Source organism: Python bivittatus, unplaced genomic scaffold (assembly GCF_059951505.1).
Source record: "Python bivittatus isolate LINGU-HERP-01145 unplaced genomic scaffold, Pbiv_v1 ctg000030_np1212, whole genome shotgun sequence".
Taxonomy (NCBI): Eukaryota; Metazoa; Chordata; class Lepidosauria; order Squamata; family Pythonidae; genus Python; species Python bivittatus.
This window is the reverse complement of record NW_028277031.1, coordinates 6753039-6780025: the sequence shown is the minus strand read 5'-3', so window position 1 is coordinate 6780025 and position 26987 is coordinate 6753039. Positions and strand designations below refer to the sequence as shown.

Sequence of the window (26987 nt, the reverse complement as noted above, 5' to 3'; positions counted from 1 at the left end):
AATGGAAGACAAATAAAAAGAGCCTAAAGAGCAATAACCTAGCTACATGGTCACCACGAATGCAGCAACAACAGTGCAATTAAAACCGGTCCAGATGGAGGCTCAGCCAATGTACTCATATTGTACATCCCTCATACTTCCTCATCCCTTCCTCAACCGACCTTTGTTGTTACCTACAGAAGCAGCGTTTTGTATCAGGTGATTTCTCTCAATATGTATCTGGAGTTGAGTGACTAGTCCTCAAGGTTTGGGTCTATCCTTGATTGGAGGAGAGATGTTTATTCCATTTTTAAATGTATATTGTACAAACTCTGATATCCTGTGTAAGCACCAGGCCAGACGTTGGGGAAACAAATGCATCAAAAGAAGAGAAATTGTCATGTTAATATCATTTTCTCCAGTATGCCGATCTCGGGACTGAAGGAAACGATCTCTGGCTGGCTTCCAGCACCGATCGGCGCGTCAGTGTCTGGGTTTCTGATTGGTTGAAGGACAAATGCGAGATCATCGATTGGTTAAGCTTTCCAGCTCCCACAGGCCCTGCGGTGAGAGCAGTTTACTTGCTTCTAGTATTCCCATCACACACCAAACATTTTTGTCTTGGTTATGTCTCAATGTTAGATCAATTGATGGCCCATGAATTACTAGTCTATTGGAGCAACATGCAAGTCTACTAAATAAATAGAATGATAGATAAAAAGAAATAAAAATGAAAAATTGAGAAGGTATAGCAGAATTCTAAGAATGTGACTTCACATTTTGGCTAAAAAAGACACACGGTGTGGATGTGTGGATGTGTCTGTCTGTGTAAATGAAAGACCATAACAGTGATGAGTTTAAGTTTCCATACTTAGAAAATACTTAGGAAAGTAAATTTTCAGGATGAGATCTTGCCTGATAAGAAAAAGAACTCCAAAGGCAGGGATGATTACTTATGCCATTTCTGAATTGGATAGGGGCTGGCTCCAGATGACATGCCCTTGGCTGATCATGGATGCTTTTGCGTTTCTTCTTCAGGTCCCCAGCCCTCTGCCTCCCAGCCTGGCAGCGTTTTGCCCTTGGGACAAGAGTACTATTGCCTACGTTGGCTTTGGGTTGCAAAAGGAGATCCTCTTCTACAGCTTGCAACAGAAACAGGTATGCAGTATCATCTTTGGCAGTGGCTGAATCATGGAGTTGGTGGCTAAACGTGCGGGATGTATGTGTTGCTAGATGATACTGTTTCAGATTGCAGGTCTGGAGAGAAGGGGGACCCAAGGGTTGATGTGCCCTCCCTATTCTAAGATGTGCACGAATGCTAGGTGTGATAAAGTATCATAACCTCTGATGCCCTCACTGCCGCCTGGAAAACACAGCAGCCGAGCAGTGGAAACATCTCACAGAATCTCTACTTGTCTGTTGTAACACAAAGTTGGACTATAATTGAGAGGAGGGCAAATGCCAATTTACCACTGCCCTAGTATTTCCAGGTGCTCCCTAATTTCCAGCAAGATAGAATATCTTATTTCACTTGACATAAAGAAAGATTGAGGGTGTGGATTTGTACTGGGAAGAAGGAATAACCTTGAGGAACAGGAGGAACAGACACAACCAAGACAATGGTCAGATAACAGACATTTGAGTCTGGTGTAGAAATGTAATTTGAGAAAGTGTCTCAGATAAGACTCTCCCTAGTTCTCATGAAGGTAAAAGGAGAGAGGGGGAGGCACATTCAGCCTTGCAAGATCCTGTTAGTGTAACCTTATAATAAAAGTAGTATTAGCATTCATAGCTTTGGTTCCCTAGTTTGGTCTACCTTGAAGGGGTGAGGGGATTGCCCTGTTTATTCCAAATAGAGCTCTGCTTATTTTAATGCGCTGTAAGACAGCTGAATCACTCCATTCTAGATTTTGCTTTACAGTCTTCTGCACATCAGCACATTACCCCATTACTGTCAAGGAGAAGAAACACATAGAATCAGAGAGTTGGAAGGGGTCACTTGAGACCAGTTCCTGCTCACTACTGGAATCCAGATGGAAATATTCCCAATGGGTGGCTATAGATTCTCTGGTTGAACTCTTCCAGTATGGAGCAGCTCGCATTCCCCCAGTCATTGATTTCAGTGCTCTTGAACTGTTAAGTTTTTTCTGTAACTTAAAGCCATTCTTCTGGGTCTCGCACCCTGGAGTGACAATGAACAGGTTTGCCTTTCTTCTGCTTGATGTCCTTTCAAATATTTGAAAAGTTGCTATTATACAGTGGTACCTCTAGTTACGAACGCCCCTACTTACGAATTTTTTGAGATACGACCAGCTCCGGTCCCAAAAATTTACTTCGACTTGTGAACTCGCCTCGACTTATGAACTGGGTCTGCGGCCATTTCCCGCCCGTTCCACATGGTCCGCGGCCATTTTTCCGCCCGTGGCATGTGGTCCACGGCCATTTCCCACCCGTTCCACGTGGTCTGCGGCCATTTTTCCGCCGGTGCCACGTGGTCCACAGCCATTTTCCACCCATTCCATGTGGTCCGTGGCCATTTTTCTGCCCGTTCCACGTGGTCCGCGGCCATTTTTCCGCCCGACATGTGGTCCGCGGCCATTTTTCCGCCCTGCCGTGTGGTCCGCGGATGTTTTTCCACCCCGATGCGTGGTCCGCGGATGCCGGAATGGATTAACGGTAATTACATTGAACCTTATGGGAAAATTTGCCTCGTATTGCGACCAATTTGAGTTGCAACCAGAGTCACGGAACGGATTAAATTCGTAACTTGAGGTTCCACTGTATTCCTTCTGTGTCTTCAGTTGTCTAAGCTAAATGTGTCTGGCTCCTACACCCTCTCTGTGGAGACTTTCGTTTCTAACCCCCCAATCATCCGCCTTGCCCTTCTCTGAATCTGTCCAGTTTCTTTGAATTCTTCTTCAAGTGGGGTGCTTTGACAGAACTTGAGGTGAGGGCAGGCCAAGCAAATCACATTTGTCTGGATAGATTTGCCTGGTCAATACTGGAACCTTGCTTTGTTTCTGCTCCAACATATGCAGCCAGAGGTTTATCTTTTTCTCAAGTTCTTTGGGAGGGCAGTATGCAGACTTTCCACCTCTCAGTGTTCATATTTTATAAACAAGGACATTGGGGAAATTGTAGTTCTTCTTTCCAAACAAACCAATATTCTGGGATTTTTTCCCCACGGCATGTAGGTCACTGAGAAGATCCCCTTGGCTTCCTTTGCTACTTCGCTGAGCTTGTCTCCTGTTGCCTGCGCCATCGCTGTTGGCTTCAGCGGTAAGCATCTGGAAGGGCTGAACGCTCGTGTCATTTTCACTCAAAAGCAAGCTAGCTGGCCCGGGATGTCACCTTTCCTTGTCAAGCAGAAAGGGCTCAAGAAAGAAACAGAGCATTGGTGCAAACAGATCAGCTGGCAGGGAGTTCGATTAATGCTGGGTGTTGTTTTTTCACTTTCAAGCATCGGTGTAAGAGCTTCAGACTTGAAATCGTTCTCTGCGCCAGAGGATGCAAAGTGGGGTGGTTGCCTTGAAGCAAGTAAGAAGCCCCCTGAGAAGTTTAGACACTGTGCAGCTTTCACTTGCCTTCTTAAATTGGGGCTGATTGTCCCATCTCAACTGAAAAAAACCAGTGACATCCTTCAGAAAATATTGTCTTTGGCATGTAGTTTGGCTTGCTTTCATGAGTCATCTAAATACAGGATACCTAGGTACTTTTCTCTTTGTAGTCTACCTGGCTCTTATTAGTTAAATAGATGCCATTCTTCAGCTGTTCCCTAAGGCCATTTCAGATCCTGACCCAGCCCTGGATGCTGATTCTAGCCAACAATTGGGAGCGTTACACTTTTTCTTGTTGTAAACATCGTAGAAAGAGAACTGTGTAGTCTAAGGTGGCAAAAAATCAGGAGGAGTCTGTCAGCATGGTTTCCAGAAATGGGGCTACCAGACTCCTCTTGATGTTTTACTTTTTCTGTAGTTCCGCAACATTTCGGCAGACCACCCCATTGTAAAGGTATCTTCTCTGAGCCTGTCCCTTTCTTTGCCCCACAGAACGTACGCTGAGGCTGATCGACCGCACAACAAAGACATCACAGGACTATGCGGGGCACAACGACATGGTTTGTCTCTGCAGATTTGCCCCCTCTGGGAAACGCCTCTTTACAGCTTCCTACAATGAGATCCTGGTGTGGGAAGTCCAGAGCAGGTGAACGGAGACCACCACCTTCACCATCACCCTGGCCTGAAGCCCAGTGGAATCATGCAAAGAGAACGGTCGCTTCTTCACGCTGGAATTACGCTTGTCTCCTCTTGTTACCGTGGGCCAGCCACAACGTCCAGCCCCAGGTTGAGCAGCCCCAAATTCAGGCAGGCGTGTGTTGGAGCTGTCCCTTTGTGGACAGCTAGGCCTCTCCACAGCTTGAATGCCAGTCAGAATGGATTTAGCCACTAGCACAGCCGTCAGTTAAGAGCCTGCAGGATTTGGAAGAAGTTCATCCCCTTTTTCTATTTAGGCTTCAGCATCCTTCTTCTTCCTCGTAGGCTGCCGCATTTCTTTGGAATAATGATGCTAAATTGCCTTACTTCCCAATATGCCCGCAGATGCTCGTTTCTCTCATTTCTTTTTCAGCTCAGCCAAGTAGCTTGAGCAGGCCACCTGAAACCTGAGCCAAAAAGCTGCTTTGCGGGCCCCTTGGCTGTAGAGGTTCCTGGAGCTATGGGGAAGGCTGATAACTCATTGACTTCTTGATCCCTGATGCAGGGGTAGATGCATCAATAGCTAGGGAAGCCCCTTGTCACATTTGGAATTGGCAGGCAGGACTTATCCAACAGCCTTCTTAAAAATGGGATGACTTACAGAATCAGTCAGCCAAACCGCTGGTCTACCCGAGCCTTGAGTCCCATAAATTGGCTGGCAGATTGCATAATAACTGGTCTTCGTATTTCTGATGTCCCCACAGAAATATGGAAGAATTCTTACAACTATTATGCTAATCTCGGCTAAAGTATATGGTCCATGGAAGGTCTGTTGTGAAACGGGGAAGAGAGAAACATGATTGTCTCTTTTATATTGCAGTTGGTTTCAGTCCCTTTATTCTTAGCATTGTTTAATGTACATATGTATGTATATTTCACATATTTTTCTACAACTAAAATAGCCTTTTTTTTATTCATCCTCCCCCAGTACTAGATTTTGATTTTACAGTTGCCTGCTACACTTTCAAGTGAACATTCAGCTGAGAAGGAATGTCTCCCCAGCTCCCCCCCCCGTTCCTACCTCCTGTATTTTCTCAGTAACAGAATCACAAAAAGCTTGTTTTTTTAAAAAAAGAAAGAAACCCAGGGTGTTAACTGCTGAGTAGATTTTATGAGCAGAAGTTTATCTTTTAAAGGATTTCTTATTTTAAAGACCAGGAACTTTCAAGCACATTTTATAATTTGTAAAGATAATGTGTTTTGCTTTTAGAATGCGCTATTAACTAGACACAAGGTTGTCCCTCAGACAGTGGTCAGATACCAGCAATGAAACAAGCCTTTCTTTTGCTTCTTAACCCTTGAAACAACATTGCACCTGTTTTTGTTTGTAATTTATAATAAGAGAAAAGAATTGGATTTGTTTGTATTTTAAATTTTTAAAATTCCAAATAAATTAATAGTTTTGTGTATTCAACCTCTGTTACTTTCTCCCGTTCTAAAAGTTAAGACAATCCAGCAAAATGCTCTCCCTTTTGTAGAACCTGGGGAGCCACAGGAAAATGAGTCTGTATGACCTGCCCCAGGGTGTCTGCAGGGTATGGTCAGAAAAGTCAAGATGGTGGCCAGAAAGGTGTGATCAAAGCTCCACTCATTTTTAAGGGGTGCCAAATTTAAAAATGGGTAGAGATTCAGTCACATTGTCATGGCCGTCATCCTGTCGACACCCCTGACCCCAGTTCTTTCATTCTGGAAACTGCAGATCAAAATACTTAGGTTTCTTTCCTTTTCTCCAAAGAGGCGGGCTAAAGGAGGAAAGGAAGATGGAAGTGGTTGCCAGTTCAGATTTTTCCCCCCAGGCCTAATGATATTTCCTACCCCACTCCAAATTTTTGTAGGCAAACTCTCATCAGATGGTTGATATTTTTGAAGAAAGGCCTTTATGCCCAGCTGACGAAGCAAGACGAGAATTAGGGCCTCGGTAAGAGCAGGCATCCTGCCTCTTAAATTCATTTTTCCAAAGGGCTGAAAGTTGTTTGGACGCCCCCAGACTCTGAGCTCTGCCGTTGTGTCAGCGTGAGGAGCTGCTAGTTAATCTCTGCAGCAGTCTGAGAAACTCTACTGAGCCCTGGAGAGCCCGTCCTGCTCCATCCTTATTCAGAACAAATCTCAAAAAATCAAAACTGGAAATCAATTACATCATTCCAAGGTGGGTTTTTCAGTCGGGGTGCGAGGGCTGCTTCACTCGGGAGCAACAAACCTACAGGATCTATTCTGAATCTGACTAGCCACTAAAGGAGGCAGCTCTCGGCATTGCCGACTGGTTTCAGCTCTCAGTCACACATAGCTATGGAAAATCTCCTCCAATTTTATTTGGGCTGGAGTCTGCCCCATTTTCTCCTTTCAGTCCACCAAATCACAATGAAGCAAAGAGTGCAAGCAGAACAATATGAATTTATTTCTATAAAAAGTATACTCCCACATAAATCACAAAGCAAAGTCTCCTTGAGGCTTTAATTTCTAGAAGGATTTAAATACTCTCACTTTTCAAACGTGGCCTGGAATTCCACTTTAGTGGTTGATAAATACAAAAAGGAAATACGGATCAAAGTGCATCAAAAGAGCTGGCTCAGAAAGAATTCATTTTTGCTTCAAAATACGTTATTAAAAGATACCCCCTATTGCCACCCTAAGAAAATGTACATCTTTCCCAATATATTACTGAAAAACCCTTGCCAAGAGATTAACCTTATGTGTCTCTCAGAAATCTCCGATACAAAAGACTTAGAGGATTAGCAACCTACTGAAGACCTTTCCTGCGTCTCCTATTATTCTAGCCTGTAGAACAAAATTAGTGACTGTAGTTGTGTAACTTTTTAACCTAGGAATCCTGGCTTGTTAAACTACAACCACCAGCATCACAATCTCACACGCAACCCTTTTCCACCAGTTTTTTTTCTGTACGTTGAAAAGAAAATATCAAAAGGTAATGTATTTTTCTGAATCAGCAAGAGAGAGAGAATAAAAAATACACTCACGTACTCTGACATCGCAAGTCATTTACGAATGAAAAAAAATGCAATTTAAAAAGGTCAGCAGGTAAATTCCAAAATATTTCTGCAATTCCACTTGATAAAAGTGGATCTGTAAGTATCAAATATATACAGGCCCAGATAATTTTGATGCCGTTTGGCTACGTGTTCAGAAGATTGCCTACTATGAGTTAAAGCAGTGTTTCTCACCTTGGCAACCTTAAGAATTCTGGGAGTTGAAGTCCACACGTCTTCAAGTCGCTCAGGTTGAGAAACCCTGGGTTAGGATTCTTTATTTCACATGATAAAACATACTCCTGGATTGACAGAAGCTTATGTTGAAGGATATGCTAAATCAACTGGAAAAGCAGTTTTTGGTTCCAATTCGTTAAGTCCAAGAGAGGAGGAAGACGAAGGCAAGCCATAGTCCTGTAAAAAGCTCAAATATTACACAATAATGAGCCATATTCTGTCGTTCATAAACACAAAGAAGGCACCTATGTGTGAGACATAAAACAGCAATTTAATGTAGCTAAAGAGTTAGGTAGCCACAGTTCAGTGACTCGGTAGATGCTTCTAGTGTGAGTTTGTGGCTCAAAGACCTCTGAGGAGCCAGAAGATCTTCCCGAAGGATAGGCACGTCTAGATTTTGATTCAAATGCTTAAACCAGTGTTGTCCAAACTTGGCCACTTTAAGATGAGTGGACTTCAACTCCCAGAATTCCCCAGCCAGCCATGCTGGCTGGGGAATTCTGGGAGTTGAAGTCCACTCAAAGTGGCCAAGTTTGGACAACACTGGCTTAAACTGTTCAGAGACCACTCACGAAACTCCACCTGATCTCAAGGGTTCTACATTGTCTAAAATGGCCAATGCTTTTTTCTGGTTTCAATTCTCCCCAGCCTGATCTGGAAGCGAAGGATATGCTTTCTCCATTGCAGAATACGCTTTGCCAGCTGTCACAAAAATGCAATTTTCTACGAAAATGCAAGTTTCCTGCGAAGCAGGGATTCCTAAGAGTCAAGCTGGTACCGATTACATCGATGGGGACCCGCTGCGGTCTGCTAAAACCACTTAAGAACCTCCAAGCTGCCTTAGATCAGTACCGTAGCTTACACAACCCAAGTGCAAGTCTGGTGTACGAAAAAGTAAAAAACAAAGTTTGCTGTTAAATAAAAGCACTGAATGGGAAGAGCTGGCATAAAAATCTGCATGTACAAGTAACGGTGAAGAAGATAAAGTCCTCTCCATTGTCCCCAAGGGTTCAGTAACTCAGGTTTGCTAATCATCACCCTATCCTTCATAAATTCATCAGAAAGCAGCACTGCAGTCCGATTAAGTGGTTTGGCTTATCAGCACAGCATTAACATGTCAGGCACAACATAACACTCCACCTCTTTCCTGCGCATGTATTTGGAGGCAGTAATAAAACAGGTTGGCACATACACTTGGCCCACGTTGCAGCACCGTTTAGAGGAACAGCAGCTCTCCAAAAACTGGTTAGCTCCAAAGCCCATCTGCTCTAGGTGGCCAAGCCACCAAGAGGGATGATGGAAGCTGTGGTCCAAAGACGTCCAGAGAACTACAAGGTCCTTGCCTTTTTCCCCCTTTTTTTCAGGAGGACTGGTGTGTGGAGGACGGGAAGGGATGGGGGGGGGGACAAATAAACATTTTGGGATAAGGTTTCTGAAGGAAGCACCCTGCTGTTGCCAGACAGGAGGAATCCTCACTCATAAAACAATCCAAAAATTACTTCCCCATTCTCAGATCATCAGCTTCTACAGCATTTCAATGAGAAGACGCTGCTGTGCAGTTCTGTTGAAGCGTTAGGGAGATGGCCAGTTCCAGTGACCAATGTTCACCTTCTTTCCAAAACTTGCAGGTGGGAGATGGTATTTTCATACAATTTGGACCATAAGCTCTCATGGCCCCTGAACCCTGGCTCCTAGGCCACCGGTTCCAGCTAAGGCAATAAGGAAAAATGGCAGCCAATTCCCACTGGAAGGAGCAAACTTCTGCATTGAAGACTGATGGCATCTCCAGAAGATTCTGCTCCATGGAAGAGAGCCTCTTTTGATCAGAGCAGTTCAACACTTTCTAATTGATTTGAGTCCCAGGCAGTCTCCGTGGGGTCGTCGATCTCCCAAGGGTCCGGCAGACCCCGGTGTCTGGTCTCCCCATTCATGTCCTCCAGGGGGATAGAGCTGTATTGGCCACGTTTGTGACACTTTGTGGAGTTGCAGAGGAACAGCTTGACATTCGCCAACGCGCTGAGCGAAAGCAGGACAAGCAAACCAAGTGTTATTCCAATCCAGGCTTTCCTACAAGAACAATCCATCGCTCATAAGCAAGGGCAAAGAGAGCATTAAACATGCCACCCACCAAGCTACAGGTTAAAAAGTGTCTTATTTGAGCTTTTCATTCTTTCCCTCCACCAGCTCTTCTGTGGGAGGCTGGAAAACCACCAAGAACTTGCAAGGACTTTATCAACAAGCAAAAGTATGGAACTTACTCAGAGAAAAAGAACTCTTCCTTTGGGCTGGCTAGTAGCAGGCATTGCCCAGCTAAAATCGAAAATAGAAACAAACCAGATCAGGGGAAGTGAGAAAGGGATGTCTATTTCACAGTTCAGATCTGAGCCGGAAAGAATGTATTCATCTGGAGGACAAGTGGGAAGGGGCCGCGGAAGCCCCTGAGTTCACCTGCTCTCCTGGTACGGGAATCTAAATTGATCACCTGTCCAGCCTTAGCTTGGGCACATCTGTTGGTGCAAAAGTTATTGCCCCTCTTAGTTTGGGTTCCACGAGTGAATTGTTAGGACATTTTTCTTAATATACAACTGAATTTGCCTTCATGATCCTGAAGACCACTGTGCTAAACACTGCACCCAAACCTCAACTTTCCTCTGTCAGATCTCTTTCAGGCACTTGAAGAATATTTTCACACCCCCTGAAATGTCTCTTCTCAAGACTAAATTAGCCCTCTTCCCACCATCCTTCCTTCTAAGATTGAGACTTCCCAGATCTTCCTTGTTGTCTTTCTTTGCACTTGTTCAGAGATCAGGATTTTTTTTAAAACAGGGTATTTATCTTTCAACCCTGAAGGCTTGAAAGTACATAAAACAGACATTAGGTTAGCATTTATTGGAAAATCAGATGGCTGCTGTTAGGTGTACAAAAAACTGGCAATTTAAGGAGTGTGAAGTTGCTTTACGGTGTCCCATCTTATCTCGTACATCATGTGTCTTCAGGTTGTCTCTTGGCTTTTGGGTGTTCATGCTATGCCAACCTGCCAACTGTGATTTACCAGGCAAGCCTTCTTTAAATCAGGCTGCATCACTCTGAAGTGAGTTTGAAGAGGGGAAAACAGTTACTTTACTTATCTGCAAACAGTCACCATAAGCTTTTTATCTTCTAATAAAATTCATAACTACTAGGCTCCTCCTGGTTTTTGCTACTTGAATTAGCACAGCTCTCCTCCCACAATGTCTCAAGTATCTGCCAAGCTTAAGGTGATCATTTGCCTCCTTAAAGTCCCCCACCTGCTCTTTACATAGATAAGACCCCCCCCCGCCCCCCGAAGAACTGTGGAGCCACAACAGGCTGACAGGCTGCATGTGGCCTCAGGCCATCCTTCCTGCCCTCTGGTTAAAAGAAACCATGACTTACTGCCTAATGTACAAGTCATCCAATCGGATCTAACCAGCTTTGCTGTCCTTGACTGGCAAGAGCCTTCCAAGATGCTAAGCAGAGAAAATTACATTCTGGGCTTTGCTATCTAAGACACTTTTGATCTGGAGAGGCCAGCAATTTGAGCTGGAGCCTCAAATAGTCAAAAACAGCCTTTCCAAGGAATATCTCCACAGCCAGGACCCCAAAGCATGTACCTTTGGCTAAGTCATCCAGGATGGTTGAGTCAAGAGAAATATTGCAACTGCCCGTCCTCCGATCACAGTAACACTGGTCTGGGCACTGACAGATCTGCTGACAGTTTGATCCGTATCGTCCAAGAGGACATGCTACAAAACCATGAAGAAACACAGGTTATAACCTAACAGGTCAGCAAGAAGCAAGGACAGAGGAGTTGGGAGTCACACCCAGCGCCAGCCTACCCTGAGATCCCATCCATATACTTGGGAGGTGAGCCCTCATGAATTCCAAACCCACTTCAACCTCCAGATCTTTCTTGCTTTTGTATCTACACGGCTGCGTCCTCTTTTTTGCTCCCCGCTCCACCATTATCTCCAGCAAGGGCACAGGAGATAAAGGATTGTGCAAGTGAGAAAAAGGAACATTTTTCTTAAATTATGGACCAGATTCCTGGGGGAGTGGGATGAAACCACCTTATTGCCCTGGATGAAAAAATTCCCCTCCTTCACTGGCAATCCGCATTTTTAAACAAGGAATATGTGAACAAATTGAGTTCATCTGAACCATAAAGGCACACAAGCTTCTTTGCATGCTGAGCCTCTTCTGAACTCCTGTCCCCAGAGAACCTACAATCCTGATTACTTTCTGCTTGCAGTTCTGACCCTCTATTTCTTACAACTTGCAAACATGTGACCTGCACATCTTTTGAAGCAAAACCAGGAATTGTATGGCTGGGTTGAAGTCAGAGGAACGGAACAGCAGAAGTTCTTTTCTCAAGTCACCAGGAAGACAATGGGGAGGTGATCCAGCGTCTCACGGGCCAAATATTGAGTCAAATCCCACAATGGTACAACCCAAGAACGACACTTCTCACTTGAGAATATAGATGAGTGTCTTACAGATGTGGCCAAAATATAGGTACACACCCACTTTTTCCCAAAGAGTCCCAATTGGCCGTGAAATGAGTTGAAACTGACACAAGTAAATGGCACCCACCATTGTTGATTCCACAGTCCATCGAGCCACACTTTGCTTTTATGCCTTAACGTATTCTCGTAAATAAAAAAGCAAACGAAAATGGCATGGAAATAATTACTGGTACCCCTCAGAAGTTAAAAGACATTATTTTTGACTGCATCTCTACATTCAGGGCTTCCAGTTTTTTTTGTACAGGCCTCGCGTGTATAAATCTAGCATTTCAGAAGCTGAACAAGGGCACAACGTTCCTCCCCCAACGGCCAGCTTTCCATAGGCAAAGCATTTTGATGCAAGCTTCAATCAAGGAGAGACAGTTTGCATCTTTGTTCAGTTCTAAGAGCAGTCCCTACTGCCCAAGAGATGGGGCAGAAAAGAGAAGGGAAATTGCTTGAAACCCCTGTGGGAAGCACAGGATACATCCATAACGCTCCTAACCATCCATGCACAGTAACTTGAACCTTCTGCATTCACAGATCAGCGTAAGTCCAATTATATTAATGCTGAGCGACAGATTTTGTGGGGAGACTCTGGACCAGCTCCAAATTCCTCACCTTCTTCACAGAAGATTCCTTGGAAGCCCACTGGGCAAGTGCAGGATCCACGCACAGGGTCACACGTGCCACCGTTGCGGCAGAGGCATTGCTGAGCGCAACCGTCTCCGTAGGTGCCGCTGGCACAAGCTAAAGGAAAGGAAAGCGGGATCCAGATTATGGGTGCATAAGAGGTTAATTTACATCTATACTTATAACTGTTGTAAAAGAAAACCGGAAGCCACGTCTTTATAATTTTTTCTGTTTTTCTTTCTTTTTTGCACGTTTAGCTTGGTCCGTTTCTTATTTCCTTCCTTTTCCTTCTCTCTTCCTTCTAATGATTAGCTCTTGTTAGTTTTTATTTTTCTTTTCAAAATTTTAATCAAGATATTTATTTTAAAAAGGATTATGGATGGGAAGCCAGGAGGCAGCAGGATTGGTGGCACTCCTTAGCAACAACATGCCCACAAAGAATGAGGCTTGAGACTGGCATTTTGCTCACCAGCTTTCCTTATAATTTTAAAGTTTTATTTATAATTCAGACGGAACTGTGTAACACTTGGGCTACCCTAGAAGAGATTTACATTCCATGTTGTAGAAATATGCCAGCTGATTAGTTAAGCGAAACAAGATAAATAGGCTGGACTCTCAAGGTTTCTTGGTCTGAAGGTGGCCCTGGGACTTTGCTGTGGGCCCTGCTCCAGAAACTAGGAGGGACCGGGTCAGAAAAAGCTTTGGTGGAGAGGTCAAATCAGACAACACACAACTCCATATGGTCTAGGTTTAACTTGTTGTTTAAACATTAAGTTGGAACAACACATAAATATTATTACTTTGATATTGCAAAAAAAATAGCAGAAGATTTTTTAAAAATCTCAACACTTTAATTGCATTGTATTATTAGCTGTTTCCTGCCCACCTGCCCTCCCCTCCCACTTTTTCATTCCTTTCTAGTCTGTATTGTTTCCTTTAATTCTTTTTTAGGTATATAGCCTTTTCAGAGATAACTGAAGAAGTCAAATGTGTTAGCTTCATTCTTAAATGTTATTCCCTATATTCTTACCTATCACATTGGTTCAAAAATTCAATAACACTATTTTTGAAGAGGTCAAAGCAAAGTGTAGTGACTTTCATTTGAATATGTGAAATGCATAAAATATTTATATGTTTGATTTCCCCTCATTTAGTTTATGCTTAAGAGCATCAGAATCGCTCTGCTGGATCAGGGCAAGGCCATTTTCTTTCCCTCAATGGCCAACTCTGAGATGCCTGCAAACAGGAGGCAGAATAGTACCCCTTTCCCACCATCGTCCCCTGGAACTGCTCTCCAAAGGGCTCTGCTCCCAACTTAGAGGTAACATGGGGTCTTCAAGACTGATAACCCTCAAGAGGAGACCTGTCCTCCATGAACTTATCCAATCCCCCATAAGGCCATCCAAGTTAAGTGGTCAACCCAACTTCTTGTGCTAAAGAATTACATGGGTTAATTTGTCGGCCCTCCCTAGAGATCTTTTTTTTTTTTTTTTTTAGAAACCAGTCTCTCTTTTTTAGACCAGCAAGATATTTAAACCAAATATCCATCCCTAAATTTTGGAGATGACCAATCCTAGCAGGTTTTGATGTACACCCAACAGCTATCCTTGAAGGAAAGTTCTTATTCTTCAAGACTCTGCCCTTGTGGTGAAGGGGCAGTTGAAAATACACCCATCTATTGTTGCACTGCCCATTTTATAAAAATGCATGGCTACGCTTTATATTCCCCCTTATTAATTAAACATCCTGGTCATTTGGACTTACTTTAAGTAGAGTTGTGGTTAGCCAACCAATAAGATCAATCAAAATGGGGCCAAATTTTGTTTTATTGCTTGTAAAACCCACTGTAACCAATCATACTGATAATTTAGTTGTGGCCTATCTTTAATCTTCTTTTATTTTTTAAGTTTTCATTTTTATCTTCTTTAGGTGGAATTCCGGTTACTGACCGTCATAAAAGACGGGCTGATGTAGGTTAATTACGCACAATGCGAAGTTCTTCCTTTTGTCTGTTCAAGCCTTCTTCCAGTTTGCTTCAGTGGATGACTTCTGGCCATAATGTGTTGAAAGAAGGAGAAAAAATTCTCCCTGTTCACATTCTCTGTGCTATGCAGGATATGAAACAATCAAGTCTCTCTTCAGTTGCCTTTTTGGCAAGCTAAAGGAGGAAGGTATTGAAACTCCCCAGTCAATTCTGTTATACCCTTCTCCTTTGTCCAGTTGTATTGTATCATTTGCCAAATGTTATAGCTTGAATCACACACCATGTTTCAGATATGGATACACTCTAGATTTGTGTAAGGGCATCACAACGTTGGCAGTTTTCTTTCCAATCTCCTTCCCTGCTGTGCCATGGAATTCATTTATTCCATGCCTGTTGCCTTGAGCAAAGGAGGGGATATCAATCTAGCAAAACAAATCAACACCAAGGTTGCTAAGTGAGAAAGATGGTTACCTTGGGTGCAGTTCACACCTGTCCAACCAGCATCACAGAGGCATCCCACTGAAATGAAGACAGGGACAAAGAAGACTCTATGAACTTAAGTAGTAAGATCAGAGAACAGGAAAGGATTTGGGGCAGGATTAGAACGTGAACCTGATGCAGGGGAAGGAGGAGAGTAGAGGGCAGGATGGATTTCCAGAAGGCAGCAGGCCGGGCCAAGGAGCGGCTTTCAACAAGGCTGTTTACCAAGAGGGCCTTCTGGGAAGGCTGTGAATAGGGAGAAGCAGTGGAGCCTCCAAGGTGCTCCATGGGGCTGTGCTTCAGAAAGAGTGGATGCAGAAGGCCATCAGAAGAGGGCGACCATAAGCCTATACTCCTCGTTCCACTTCCGACTTTCCCCTTGGAAAAAGCAGGGACAGGGAGGGAAGAGCCTGCCAGGAGGCCCACACAATACAGACTGCCCGCCTCTTCCTCCATCCAACCCACGCAGCGGCTGTTCACACAGGGCTTTCCAGGGCTCCATTCTTTGATCCTGAAGGCCGCTCCCCACTGTCCGCAGCATCAGTTTTCAGAGCTCTGGGTTCTGCGCCCAGCCTCCAAATCAAGGGGGCCAATTTGCAAATGAGCAATGTGCCCCGTTATACCTGGGGCTCTCCACTTAGGCCCCAAGGGAGAACCACTTGCCCCCACATCCTTCCAAAGGCGGGGCCTTACTCTCAGTGCACATGCCATGAAGAGTGCAGTTGGAAGGACCACAATCCAGGACATCACAGGCTGGCCCACTCCAGAAGGCTCCACTGCAGTGGCATTGCCCAAGCACGCAGCGCCCATGCCCGCTGCAGTTTTGAGGTTGGCAGGCAGGCTCATGGATGCACAAAACGGTCGAAATGCTCCGAGGGCAGCGCCAGGTAGAGTCAAAAGCGCTGGGAAGAAAGAAGAGAGGAAGGCTGATGGAATTGAAGACACAGACACACCGCCTTGTCTCTGAGCTCGGCCTGCGGTCTCCTTCGTGTGTTATTTTTTTATTTAATTTATATGGCCGCCCACCTCACGTACGTGACTCTAAATGGCTAACCATATTAAAAATAATGAAACATATACAAAAAAATATAAAATCCCCAGGAACTGGGGAGAAATATTACAAAGCCACAATTGAACACGCAACGTCATAAAGAGGGTGCGCAAAGTACAAGCTCGGGGCCACGAGCAACCACAGAGCGTCCTGGGAGGGGAAATGTCAGAGGGTTTTTTCCTTTGTTTTTGTATTTTTGGAGCCTGTAGGGAAGGGGGCTCAGGGCAAAATGGACAATTCCTAACTGAACGGTGTCCTTGGGCCGCCCACCATTAGAGGGCGGCCATTAACACGAAGTGCAAAGCTAACTGTGGCTCTTGGACAGAGAAAAAGTGTGCAGACCTGCACTGAGCCTCGGGATGTTTGAACCAAGATTTGTTGCACAAAAGCATAAATCATGTTTTACAAGCCACAGGGTTTGCATAGCAGGCAAAATTGGAAACTAAACTCCATGATAACGTAGCGTGATGTAGGAATCCAGCCAGCAAATAAAAGAGTAGATGGGGAAATAAGAACTGCTCCTGTAATCCTTGCGGTGTCTGTTTCTTCACCTGACCTAACTTGAAGGGCTATCTACAAACTGCAACCATACTGAATTGTTTCCTATTTCCTAGTAGCCAGGAGGTAGGTAGGCAGGCAGGCAGGCAGGTAATATTCCCATATTTACAACCCAGTGAAGTTTACCATCATCCATTCCAAGAAAGAGCAGAAGCACCAAACCCAACTTTGGTGGCAAGAAGCTCTAATGATGGTACAGGTAGTCCTCACTTAACAACCACAGTAGGGACTGGAAAATTCGTAGTTATGTGGGGCAGTTGTTAAGCGAGTTGCACCCGATTTTACAACCTTTTTGCAGCAGTCATTAAGCGAATCATCATGGTCATTAAGTGAATCACGTGGTTCTCCATTGATTTTGCTTGCCAGAAGCCAGCTGGGAAGGTCACAAATGGTGATCATGTGACCCCGGGATGCTGCAACTGTTGTAATTGCAAGCTGGTTGCCAAGCGCCTGGATCGTGATTACATGACCACAGGGTTGCTGGGACGGTTTTAAGTGCGAGGACTGGTTGTAAGTCCCTTTGTTCAGCACTGCTGTAACTCTGAACGGTCGCTAAATGAATGATTGTTAAGTGAGGACTACCTGTACTTCTAAGTTCTCCAGTCATGGTGAGTTCCATTACTGCTGACTAGTCAAAGATTCTTCTAGTTAAGCTGAATCAACTTTCTCCAGTGTTGGCAGAAACTGGTGCAATCAACCCAAACACCCAAGAACCTGGCTACTCCAGAAAAATGATAGCAGAGAGTGCTCACCAGTGATCCGAGGGGTAGTTAACAAGTGTTCCGTTTAAGACTAAAGTAGCTGATCCTCCACCGTCCAGGTTGATTGCATTCACCACGCCACGCTGCTTCAGGAAATCTGCCATTTCCCAGAGGTTCAGGCTGTGGTTGCAAGAAATAGAGATGGTTACAAGAACGTGACCGGGAAAAAAAAACAGCTCTTGGTTATACCACCACAAATAAGAAATGATTTAGGTCTTTCTACGGATGGGAGTGCTGTTAGCCTACACTCAAAACTCCTGCTTTCCTAAACTTGATCCTATTCTCATTCACAGGGTGCCTAATCCAGAAATAAAGTGCTCCTTTAAGCGTTCAAAGCTATCGGGATCCCGATGACTATTTTTGTAGGCTTTGAGGATGACGAGAGGGAAGGAAAGCTACAAGGCAAACCTGAAAGAATTAAGGAAGAGCTACGAATCTGTCTTCAGCGTCAAGACTGCTGTGCTGGGATTTTTGTAGAGAATCTCCTAGCTCCCTGCCCACCCACAACCAAAAACATACATACACAAGTTCATATGTATATCACTATTTATTTATTTATTTATGGTCACAGAAAACAAGGAAAATAAATCAGAAACACCTAGAATCAGATGAGGCATACGCGTAAATCCAAAATAACATGATAAGAATTAAGGCAATGGGTGACATTAGAAAACTACCAGTTTAGTGCTAGTTAGTCTTAACTTGTTCTTATGGATAACTTTAATTGCTCATGGAAAAAAACCCATAGCAAATGATTTTTCCATCGGTGGCCACTCAGTTCAAGTACTAATAATGATGGTCTGGAGAAAGCTATCTCTGAAGCTAAACACTGCGTCCCTGACCTTGACTTACTAATAAACAGATCCAAAGTTCCAGATTAGGCTAAAGGAAATTTTACTGCTTTATGATTCCAAGCCACCTTTTTAAGATAGTTTCCCACTCAAACTGAAGGTTAGGTTCAATGTCCTATCCTCAACCCGGTGAAGAAGCAGCTATATAAGATCCCTGGTCTAGATCACCATTGCATTTGCTCAGATGCAACCATCAACCATGTCTTGTTGTACTGCCCATTGTAAGATGCTTGGAAGTCTACTTTAGTGCATCTACTCCTTGCTAGGTACAAGGTCTGGACCAAGTCCAGGACTGTACAATTTTAGTTAGTGGATATCTAAAGAGAGCCTTTCTGGTGCACTTCAATTGATGTCCAAAGTCAACAGACTTACACGTACCCAATTTTATTCATTTCAGAGACCTAGTTTAGAAACAACACACTAGAGGCCTGCAAAATGCTTTAAGGCTGAAGCATCTGGACTCTGAAGTGCCCCATTTTGAATCAAGTGAGGATGGGCTATTCTGCCCGTACCAGAAATGTTCTTGTTTCTAATCACTCGTTTCGAGGTTGAAATGATTCCACAAAGGGCAGAATAGTATCTGTATTACTGGTAAGATGAGAATAGAATATTTTGGGGCCAAGGACATTTCAAACCACAATTCCTTTTGCGTACAGAACATCTAATAGATGCTACATTGCTGCCACGTGGTGCTAAGAATTGGATCAAGGAGGCTCTGATGCAGGTCCACACACAATCTCAGAGCATGCTGACTTGGGGCCAATTATTCTCTCTTAGTCCACCATTGTGTGCTGTCTTGAGGTCCCAGAAAAAAAGTGAGATAGAAATCTAAGAATCATAGAGTTGATTCTTAAGAAACCCTCCAGTCCCATCTCCTATTTGGTGCAGGATCTTCTAAAGCATTTCAGACAAATGGCTCTCCAGTCCCTGTTTGAAGAAATACCTAATAAACTGAAAGTTTTGCATGTTTGCAGATTTCTACAAAACATTTGGACTTTTATAAGTGGATCCCAATCTACCTTTTCCAATTCTTGCATTCACAACGCCTAAATTAACTATTAATAATCAGCCTGAGTTTAGACATTTCTCAGATTCCCAATTTAGGGGCCTACACATATGGATTTACACACCATGCTAGGCCATCATGTGATTTCATTTGTTTTGACTTAGCCTGCTATGCGAACCCTGCCACTCTGATTGCTAAACCATGATTTGTGGCTTTGTGTGATGCCTGAACCCAGCCTACTGCAGTTTAATCAACAAACCACATCTTGGCTTAGTGTGGTGCCCCAACCCAGTCACAGTATCGACATTTTTTTTATTTGGTTCAATATCTGCAACGTGGGAGACACTTTCCTCCAAAAAGATCTCCAATCTCCTTGCAAGAAAGCTTCACAAAGCTAAGGGGACGTACCCTCTGACGCCCGTCTGCCCATCGGTGTGAAACAACACGAGCTGTCCTTGTCGGTCATGCCCCACAGCCGTCCTGGCAGACAAAGTATTGACAAAAGTGTCAAAAGTCCCTGCCAGGGGAAAAGAGAGATGTTTCAAGCAGCCAAGACAAGAGCATTGGTTCGGTTGAGCCAAACTTCTCCCTAAAGCAGAATGACTTCACATCACATCACTCTGGCAGAACTGCTACCATCTTGGAGCTACCTGAAAGATCTGGAGGACACCAGGTTAGAACCTAAATTTGAGGGGGGAAAAAAGAACTAAGCCAAGCCAAGTTCTATTATTATTATTATTATTATTATTATTATTATTATTATTATTATTATTATTCCTTCCTTCCTTCCTTCCTTCCTTCCTTCCTTCCTTCCTTCCTTCCTTCCTTCCTTCCTTCCTTCCTTCCTTCCTTCCTTCCTTCCTTTTCTCCCACTTGTTAGGCAGACAAACCTGGAGGGCGGGGGGGGGGTTTGCTATCCAGGGGGGATTATCCTGGGGGGATTATCCTAGGGAGCAACTGTGAGGCTGGGGTTGCTGTTTATGGTGGTTCTGCCCAACATTTACCTTGTCCCATAACAGGTCTCTGCTGCACCTGAATTCATTTTTCAACCAGAATTCAATGCTAGTTCATTGCAAGTCCAGCAATCCATATCATGCTCCTAGGCCCTACAATTATTCTTGGGAAATAAAATTAGCAGCTGGTGGCATTCTAATCTATTGAAAGCAAGGCACCTTCTCCAATGAATGAACAGAAAGACCCCATTAAAGCAGGTGGCAAAGAGCATCTCGGGGGGAGACGGGGGGGAGACAGCAACCTCACCAGTTTGTCCTCAGGCAAATGGCTGTTCTAGGACTGGCCAAGCCCACCCCAGCAGCCACTTCGTGAATCTACCAAGAAGACCATCTCAATATCCCTCCAGAGTTGCCAACTTCACTTGGGAGGTGTGAAATCTCTTCCCCACTTGGTTATCCGGCAGGTGGTGCACCTGATCTTCACTTACTGCCCATTACACTGCACCTGTTTCTCAGCGCTAGTCTCAGCCGGGATTAGTGGCCTAGTGAAGCCCATGTTTACACCGATGATGGCTTTCTAGCTGGCCAGGCAACCAAGCAGTTAATCACCTTCCATGTCTGTTTCTTGTTTGCAACACGATGTGGCTTTACTTGTGAACTCTGCAGCGAAGGAATCTTAGTTTTACCATGGAAAATGCTGGATTTTGCAACTGGCATTCCCATTGCCCACCTGCATCCTTTTTTCTAAATGTTGTACCATTTATTCCTGAATTGTTTGCTCTTTTGCATTATAAAATCTTCCCCTGATGGAGCTCTGGGGCTTGCAGAAGTTTCCACCCGCCCGCTCTGCATTTTCACAGAGGCCACGGTCTGCCAGAAAGAGAGTTTTGGTTTAGAACCACATCTCCTGCAGCTGCATGGGGAAGGCTGTGGCTTCAGCTCGGTACCTGTTTCCTGGGTCTTGTCGCATTCTGCCACCTGGCTCTGATTCACATAGACCTCTCCATCTCGCAGAAGCCAAGCCACCCCACTGACAAGCTGCACAAAGGGGTTCTCTGTAGCTAAGATCTCCTCCTCAGAGAGGTAGCTGGAAGAGACAACCAAAAAGGAGGCTAAAAGATTCTAGAGAAGGGTTACAGGTAATCCTCGTTTAGTGACTGCCTCATTAGCGACTGTTCGCAGTTACGACGATGATGTAAAAGTAACTTTGTGACCAATCCTTGCATTTATGACCTTCACAGGTCTGTAAAGCAAAGGAAAGCCAAAGGAAGATCATAAGCACAGTTGTGATTTCACTTAGCGACTGCTCTGGTGGACAACCAAGCTGCCAGTCCCAACTGTGATCGCTAAATGAGGACTACCTGTAGTAAGAAAAGAGCATACCAACACTTACCCAAAGACTAAGGTGCCATCTTTCCGGATACCAAACTGAGCATTTTGCACTCCACCAGAGGTCCGCACCAGCTGCCCATCGCTGACAACATTCCCTAAGCATTCTCCAGTGTTTGTATTAAAATAGCCCCCATTCTGGGCCACAAGGCACCGGCTTTGGCTTACTGTCTCTTCCACAGTGGCTCTGCGGCGGATACGGCAGCCCCCTGGCCCGCCGGGTTCTAGGACAGAAAACGTCCTCAGGGGGTCCCGCACAATCGTCAAGTGGCCGTACACCTGTCGACGATTTGGGCCATGCGGCGGGAAATCCGAAACGAATTCATATGTAACGGCCAAGGGGGAGGCAGTGTTGTTGTCGCTGGGCCAGGTTTCGTGCGTTGTGTTGCCACGCAGGAGAGCTTGGCAATCTCGGACGTACCGATGGTGGTGCCGTGGGCCATGCCGAGCAGGAAGATATGGCAGCAAGAGGTCATCGTCCAAGGAATTCCTGAAAGTTGCCCAGTTTGAATGGCAACAGGGCAGGTTCGGAGAGAAGCAAATGAGTGAAAAGCTTCGTCTGACTTTGCCTTAATGTGGGCAGCAAGTACAGCACAACAAATACGTTTTTGATTTGTCTTCCACCCAGCCGGCCTTCGTGCCTGAGGGAGGACTCGCTGTCTCTTGGTTTCTAGTCCAGCACTTTAATCACTGCACCAAACTGGCCCTCAAACTCTTCTGCGGCCTCTCCTCCCCTGTCACCACCCTTCCACCGGTCACTTTCATTGCGGTCAGAGAGCCCCATTGAGTGAGGCAGAGCGAGTGAGAGGAGACGCCTGCGGCTCACTTAAAGAGGGCACGTGAAGGAGGAGTCAGATGGCTGGAACACACTGGAGACAGACCTGAAAGGGAGGGACGGCCCAAAGTCGCCCAGCCGGCTTTCATGCCGAAGGGAGGCCTAGAACTCACCACCTCCTGGTTTCTAGGCCAGCTCCTTCACCAATACACCAAACTTAATATAAATGGCGGGGGGGGGGGGAGGAAAAGTGGGGGAGGAGATAAAGAATAGTTTATATCTGAAGTATACCATGGTAGACATCAGATATTATTACTACAACAAATATTTTATATACATACATACATATATATATATATATATATATACACACACACACATACATTCACACACAAAACAAATACCACATTCAAAATAACTATTTTAGCTCAGGCATATACACATACACATCTATATATATACACACACATCTATATACACACCACGAAGATCACATTCAAAATAACTATTGCAGCTCAGGCATTTCTCTGCTGGGCAAAGGATTTCCTCCCTGAAAAAGATTTTTTTTTTTTAATTACACCCTTAGAAAGATGAGGACGGGGCTCACGTGGCCTCATTTTTCAGCACGAAAAGATAAATTTACATGCCGGCGGCGTAAGGCGGAAGAGGAGCAGCAGCAAACCCGGCCAGCCCTGCTAGGTGGGCACCCTTTCCTCTCCCCCGGCTGGGCGTCCTTACCAGGCTCCCGCGCTGCCGCGGACTCCCCAAAGGCAGTGAAACAGCCCCCCCAAAAACGCGGCCAGGGCAAGACCTCGCGGCCCCTGGCCCGAGGAGCGCGGCAGGCAGTTCATGGGGGCCGCCATATTAGGCCGAAGAGTGGGTCACATGACCCGAGATCACATGAGGCTCAGCGAACGTGTCCCTTCTCAAGGCCGGGCGAAGGAAAGCGACGTGGCGGTTGGCTTTGCCCTCTGGTGGCCAACGAGGGGAACTGCAGGGCTTGAATGGGAAATCCCTTGAAACACGCTGGCTGGGGAATTCTGGGAGTTGAAGTCCACAGGTCTTTTTTTTTAGTAGTTTTTTATTAAAAGATTTTACATATATAATCAGTACGTTCAAAGAAAAAGATAAAAGTACGTTCAAATGTGAAAGATAAAAGAAGGGAAAGACAAAAGAAGAGACAGAGAGAAAAGGAGATAGAAAAAGAAAGAGAAAATAAAAGAACAGAAAACATGAAAAGAGATTATAAAGAAATAGCTTCCAGTCTTCCTCTCAGCAGTTATGCATACAAGTCTAATCAAAACCATGTCACAAAATCGTTTTCTTTTTTATGCAAAAAGTCCATATGGGGTTTCCCGTCATCGATGAATGTCACCAGTGACCTTTCTCTAATCAAAGAAGTCAGTTTATCCATCTCAGCAAGTTCGGTCAATTTCACCAACCGTCACTCAGAAAACCACACCCTAAGAATAAGTTCTTTATTCTTTATCCTTATTCTCTCAGGGCTACCAGATCTGAGCTGCAAAACACCCAGAAGGCCATCAGATGGCTGCAGAGAGAGGCCGAAAGCACTAGGCTTTGCTGCCATCTAATGGTTGTTGAGAGGTTTGCAAACCCAGCCTGGTAGCCCTAGTTTTCTCCTGACATGTTAGCTTTCTATGTGGGGAGAACTGTCTTTTGAAGGCATTGGCCCTTTGAGGTCATCCAGATCAGAAAACAGATTCCACTAGGACAACGGGAACTCTACTTGATGGATAAAGGGTATAATAACAGAATCTTGACAGCCAGACAGATTCTCTCCCTGCCCTCTCTCCTTCCACCAAGAGAATTAAAGTGGGACAATCTTGAGTTTCTTCCTCACTCGCTCGTGCCTTCCAAAGCTAAGCTGGTATTTACTTAACGGCTGTTGAATTCCTTCTTCGGAGCCTCCTCCATACTCTTCTACACCAGTGAGGAGCACTGGGTGCTCCCTCTGGAGTGGGAAATATCTTGGATTTAGAGCGTCTCCTGCTTTCTCTTTGCCATTCTTTTCAGAGCTGTCTTCACTTCCTGGTTCCGCAGGCTATATATGATTGGGTTTAACATGGGGGTGACCACACAGTATAGAGCTGACACCAGGGTGTCCACATCTAATGAATAGCCCACATTGGGCCGGTTGTAGTTAAACAGAGCTGTCCCAAAGAAGGTGATCACAACTGTGAGGTGAGACGTACAAGTAGAGAAGGTCTTGTGCCTGCCCTTGGCTGAATGGATCTGCAGAATAGCAGAAGCTATGAACCCATAGGAAATGACAATAAAGCAGCCGGGGCTGATGCCAATGAAGACACTGGCCATATGGAGCACAATGTTATTAAGAGTTGTATCAGTGCAGGACAACTCCAAGAGGGGTGGAACATCACACATGAAATGACGGATCTCTTTAGGTCCACAGAAGGACAAGGCTGATGTCAGAAGAGTGTGGATGAGGGAGTTCAGGAACCCTCCCGTCCATGACCCAGACACCATTTGGAGGCACACTTTCCTGCTCATAATGACTGGATATAGGAGTGGATGGCATATGGCCACATACCTGTCATAAGCCATTGCTGCTAGAAGGATGCACTCTGAACCTACACATGAAATTAGGGAGAAGATTTGGACCATGCAGCCGGTGTAGGAGATGGTCTTTGACTCTCGAAGGAAGTTTGCCAGCATTTGTGGGATTGTGGAAGTCACGTAGCAAAGGTCAATGAAGGACAAGTTGCTGAGAAGGAAGTACATGGGGGTCTGGAGGTGGCTGTCAGAGACAACCAGCAGGATGAGGCAAAGATTCCCCAGCATGGTCACCAGGTAAACAATGAAGAAGATCGAGAAGAAGAATATCTGGAATTCGGGATGGTTGGAGAACCCAAGGAGTATGAATTCTTTGAAAGAAGTTTGGTTTAGTGGACTTCCTAAATATCAGGAAACAAAGCAAATGATAGACCCATACAGCATAACAAAACCAAATAATTCATTGCTGTATGATACAATGGCTACATCTTATATATGTTTGAAAAACATACAGGCATGAGAATTTGTTCTGCTGGATAAGATAACTTGGTAAAAGGTGCTGGGCTGGCTGGCGAATTCTGGGAGTTGAAGTCCACCCATCTGAAAGCTGCCAAGATTGAGAAACACTGGACTAGAAGCTTGTAACAGCCAGTGCTGTTTCTCTCCTGTGTATTTCCGGGTATTCCAACTGTCTACACAAGCTTGTTGACCATGTGCTCAGGGTGTTGCCCAAGGAAACTCTGCCAAATCCAGACTTGTTCTTTAGGTCCTTGACCACATTCTTCAAACTCTTAATAAAGGCTTTGAAGACTTCTTAACTTTGCATCCTGATGAGTAGAGGGACGAATCTAAACCTCATCACCTAACTTGGGTTCGGGTGATTGAGATGGGAGAAGGGTGCTGAGGGAACTCGGGAATTTTTCTCCAACAGCTCTGTGGGGACCTTTTCAGCTGAAGATGCCTGGGACACGTTATCCACCAAGATCACCATTTCTGATCCACCCCCTTCTCCTGTCTTCCCCACTGCTGAAATGGCAGAACATTTGCCACTCTGGCAGAAGTTGGGACATTTTGAATGACCTCAGCCTCCATGTGATGACTTTAGAATGTCTCAGCTGGTGGGGAGAAGGAAGATCTTGGAATTGAAAAATGGGGGAACCAACTTGTGCTTTAAAGATGAAAAAGTGACCTGGACCCAAATGTTGAGGGTGTCTGCCTAAGGCTCCAACCAGCCAGCTCTGTCTTCTTCCAGGAGACTCTATTCCATTGCCATCACCCTGATTTTCTGTCCCCCAACCCAGTCAGTCATCATTCCAACCCCCCTGATTATGCAAATCTATTATTATTATTATTATTATTATTATTATTATTATTATTATTATTATTATTGGTAGTAGTATTCATTAATCCAACAAATATCACAGACTTTAGACTGGGTATTTTTCAATGATTCAGTTTCTAACTAAGAGCCTAAGAATTATGGATATTATTATTATTATTTCTGCAGACCTTCTCCTGAAGTCTCTTAAAAGTGGGGGACTGGGAGGGACAAGAGGAAATGGAATTGAGAAGGTACCAAAACATGGTTGGGGTCTAGCTTGTACTGTACCTTGCAACATTTGGTTATGAATCTTGCTCTTGTCCTCCGAACGACTACCCCAGAATCCAACAGCCATCCTAGATCTTGCAACACAACTGAAGCAATGTGTGAAGCACCAACATTCATTCCGTGGCCTGCAGGCATGCAGGAAGGAAACAGAGATGTTACAGAAGATCTGAGACGGTCTTTCTTCATATTCTGAATTTTGCAGCTTGGGGTTTTTGCTTTTTGAATGAAAAAAACAAGCAAACCCAAAATAAAATAGCTGTTCGTCAGCCTGGAGTCCTGGTGACTACAACAGAAAGGCCAAAAGAAAAAAATGAGAAAAATAAACAAGGGGCAAAAGCAAATGAAAAAGAAAATAAATTAAACATTGTGAATAATGTATGCATTAATGCACACATATAGATATAAAGGTTTTCATGTGTATCTATGTAT

General features: G+C 44.6%; 3 protein-coding genes across 9 annotated transcripts in view; 1 reads left to right on the top strand and 2 right to left on the bottom strand.

Annotated features, from left to right (window-relative positions):
• WDR90 (WD repeat domain 90) overlaps window positions 1-5838 on the top strand; it is a 48393-nt gene extending 42555 nt beyond the window's left edge. For 2 of the 3 annotated variants that reach the window (XM_025164355.2, XM_025164354.2), the window contains exons 40-43: window positions 402-545; window positions 1018-1137; window positions 3174-3258; window positions 4029-5837. In XM_025164355.2, coding sequence (XP_025020123.2) covers window positions 402-545; window positions 1018-1137; window positions 3174-3258; window positions 4029-4186 — 507 coding nt within the window. In that variant the 3' untranslated portion in view covers window positions 4187-5837. Of the gene's footprint in view, window positions 1-401; window positions 546-1017; window positions 1138-3173; window positions 3259-4028 lie in introns of all 3 variants that reach the window. The other variant, XM_088152987.1, reaches the window with a different exon arrangement.
• A 765-nt stretch (window positions 5839-6603) lies between these two features.
• NAGPA (N-acetylglucosamine-1-phosphodiester alpha-N-acetylglucosaminidase) lies at window positions 6604-23292 on the bottom strand. Of its 5 annotated transcripts, none has more exons than XM_007424619.4 (11): window positions 23156-23292; window positions 21647-22132; window positions 21201-21340; window positions 19709-19817; window positions 17435-17563; window positions 15767-15975; window positions 15065-15112; window positions 12598-12726; window positions 11086-11217; window positions 9712-9763; window positions 6604-9520 (listed from the first exon to the last, which is right to left on the bottom strand). In XM_007424619.4, exons 1-11 carry the CDS (start codon window positions 23278-23280, stop codon window positions 9277-9279), a joined length of 1803 nt encoding a protein of 600 aa, XP_007424681.1. In that variant the 5' UTR covers window positions 23281-23292; the 3' UTR covers window positions 6604-9276. The 5 variants fall into 5 exon arrangements, 3 of the variants coding, with proteins under 3 accessions (XP_007424681.1, XP_025020121.1, XP_088009166.1); XM_025164353.2 differs by having other exon boundaries at window positions 6604-9469; XR_003084301.2 differs by having other exon boundaries at window positions 9412-9469; window positions 9712-10539.
• Window positions 23293-24412: 1120 nt separating this feature from the next.
• On the bottom strand, window positions 24413-25940 carry LOC103066193 (olfactory receptor 5V1-like). Its single transcript, XM_007424618.1, has 2 exons — window positions 25817-25940; window positions 24413-25350 (listed from the first exon to the last, which is right to left on the bottom strand). The coding sequence occupies exons 1-2, from the start codon at window positions 25938-25940 to the stop codon at window positions 24413-24415; spliced, it is 1062 nt and encodes a 353-aa protein (XP_007424680.1).
• Window positions 25941-26987: the final 1047 nt, after the last annotated feature.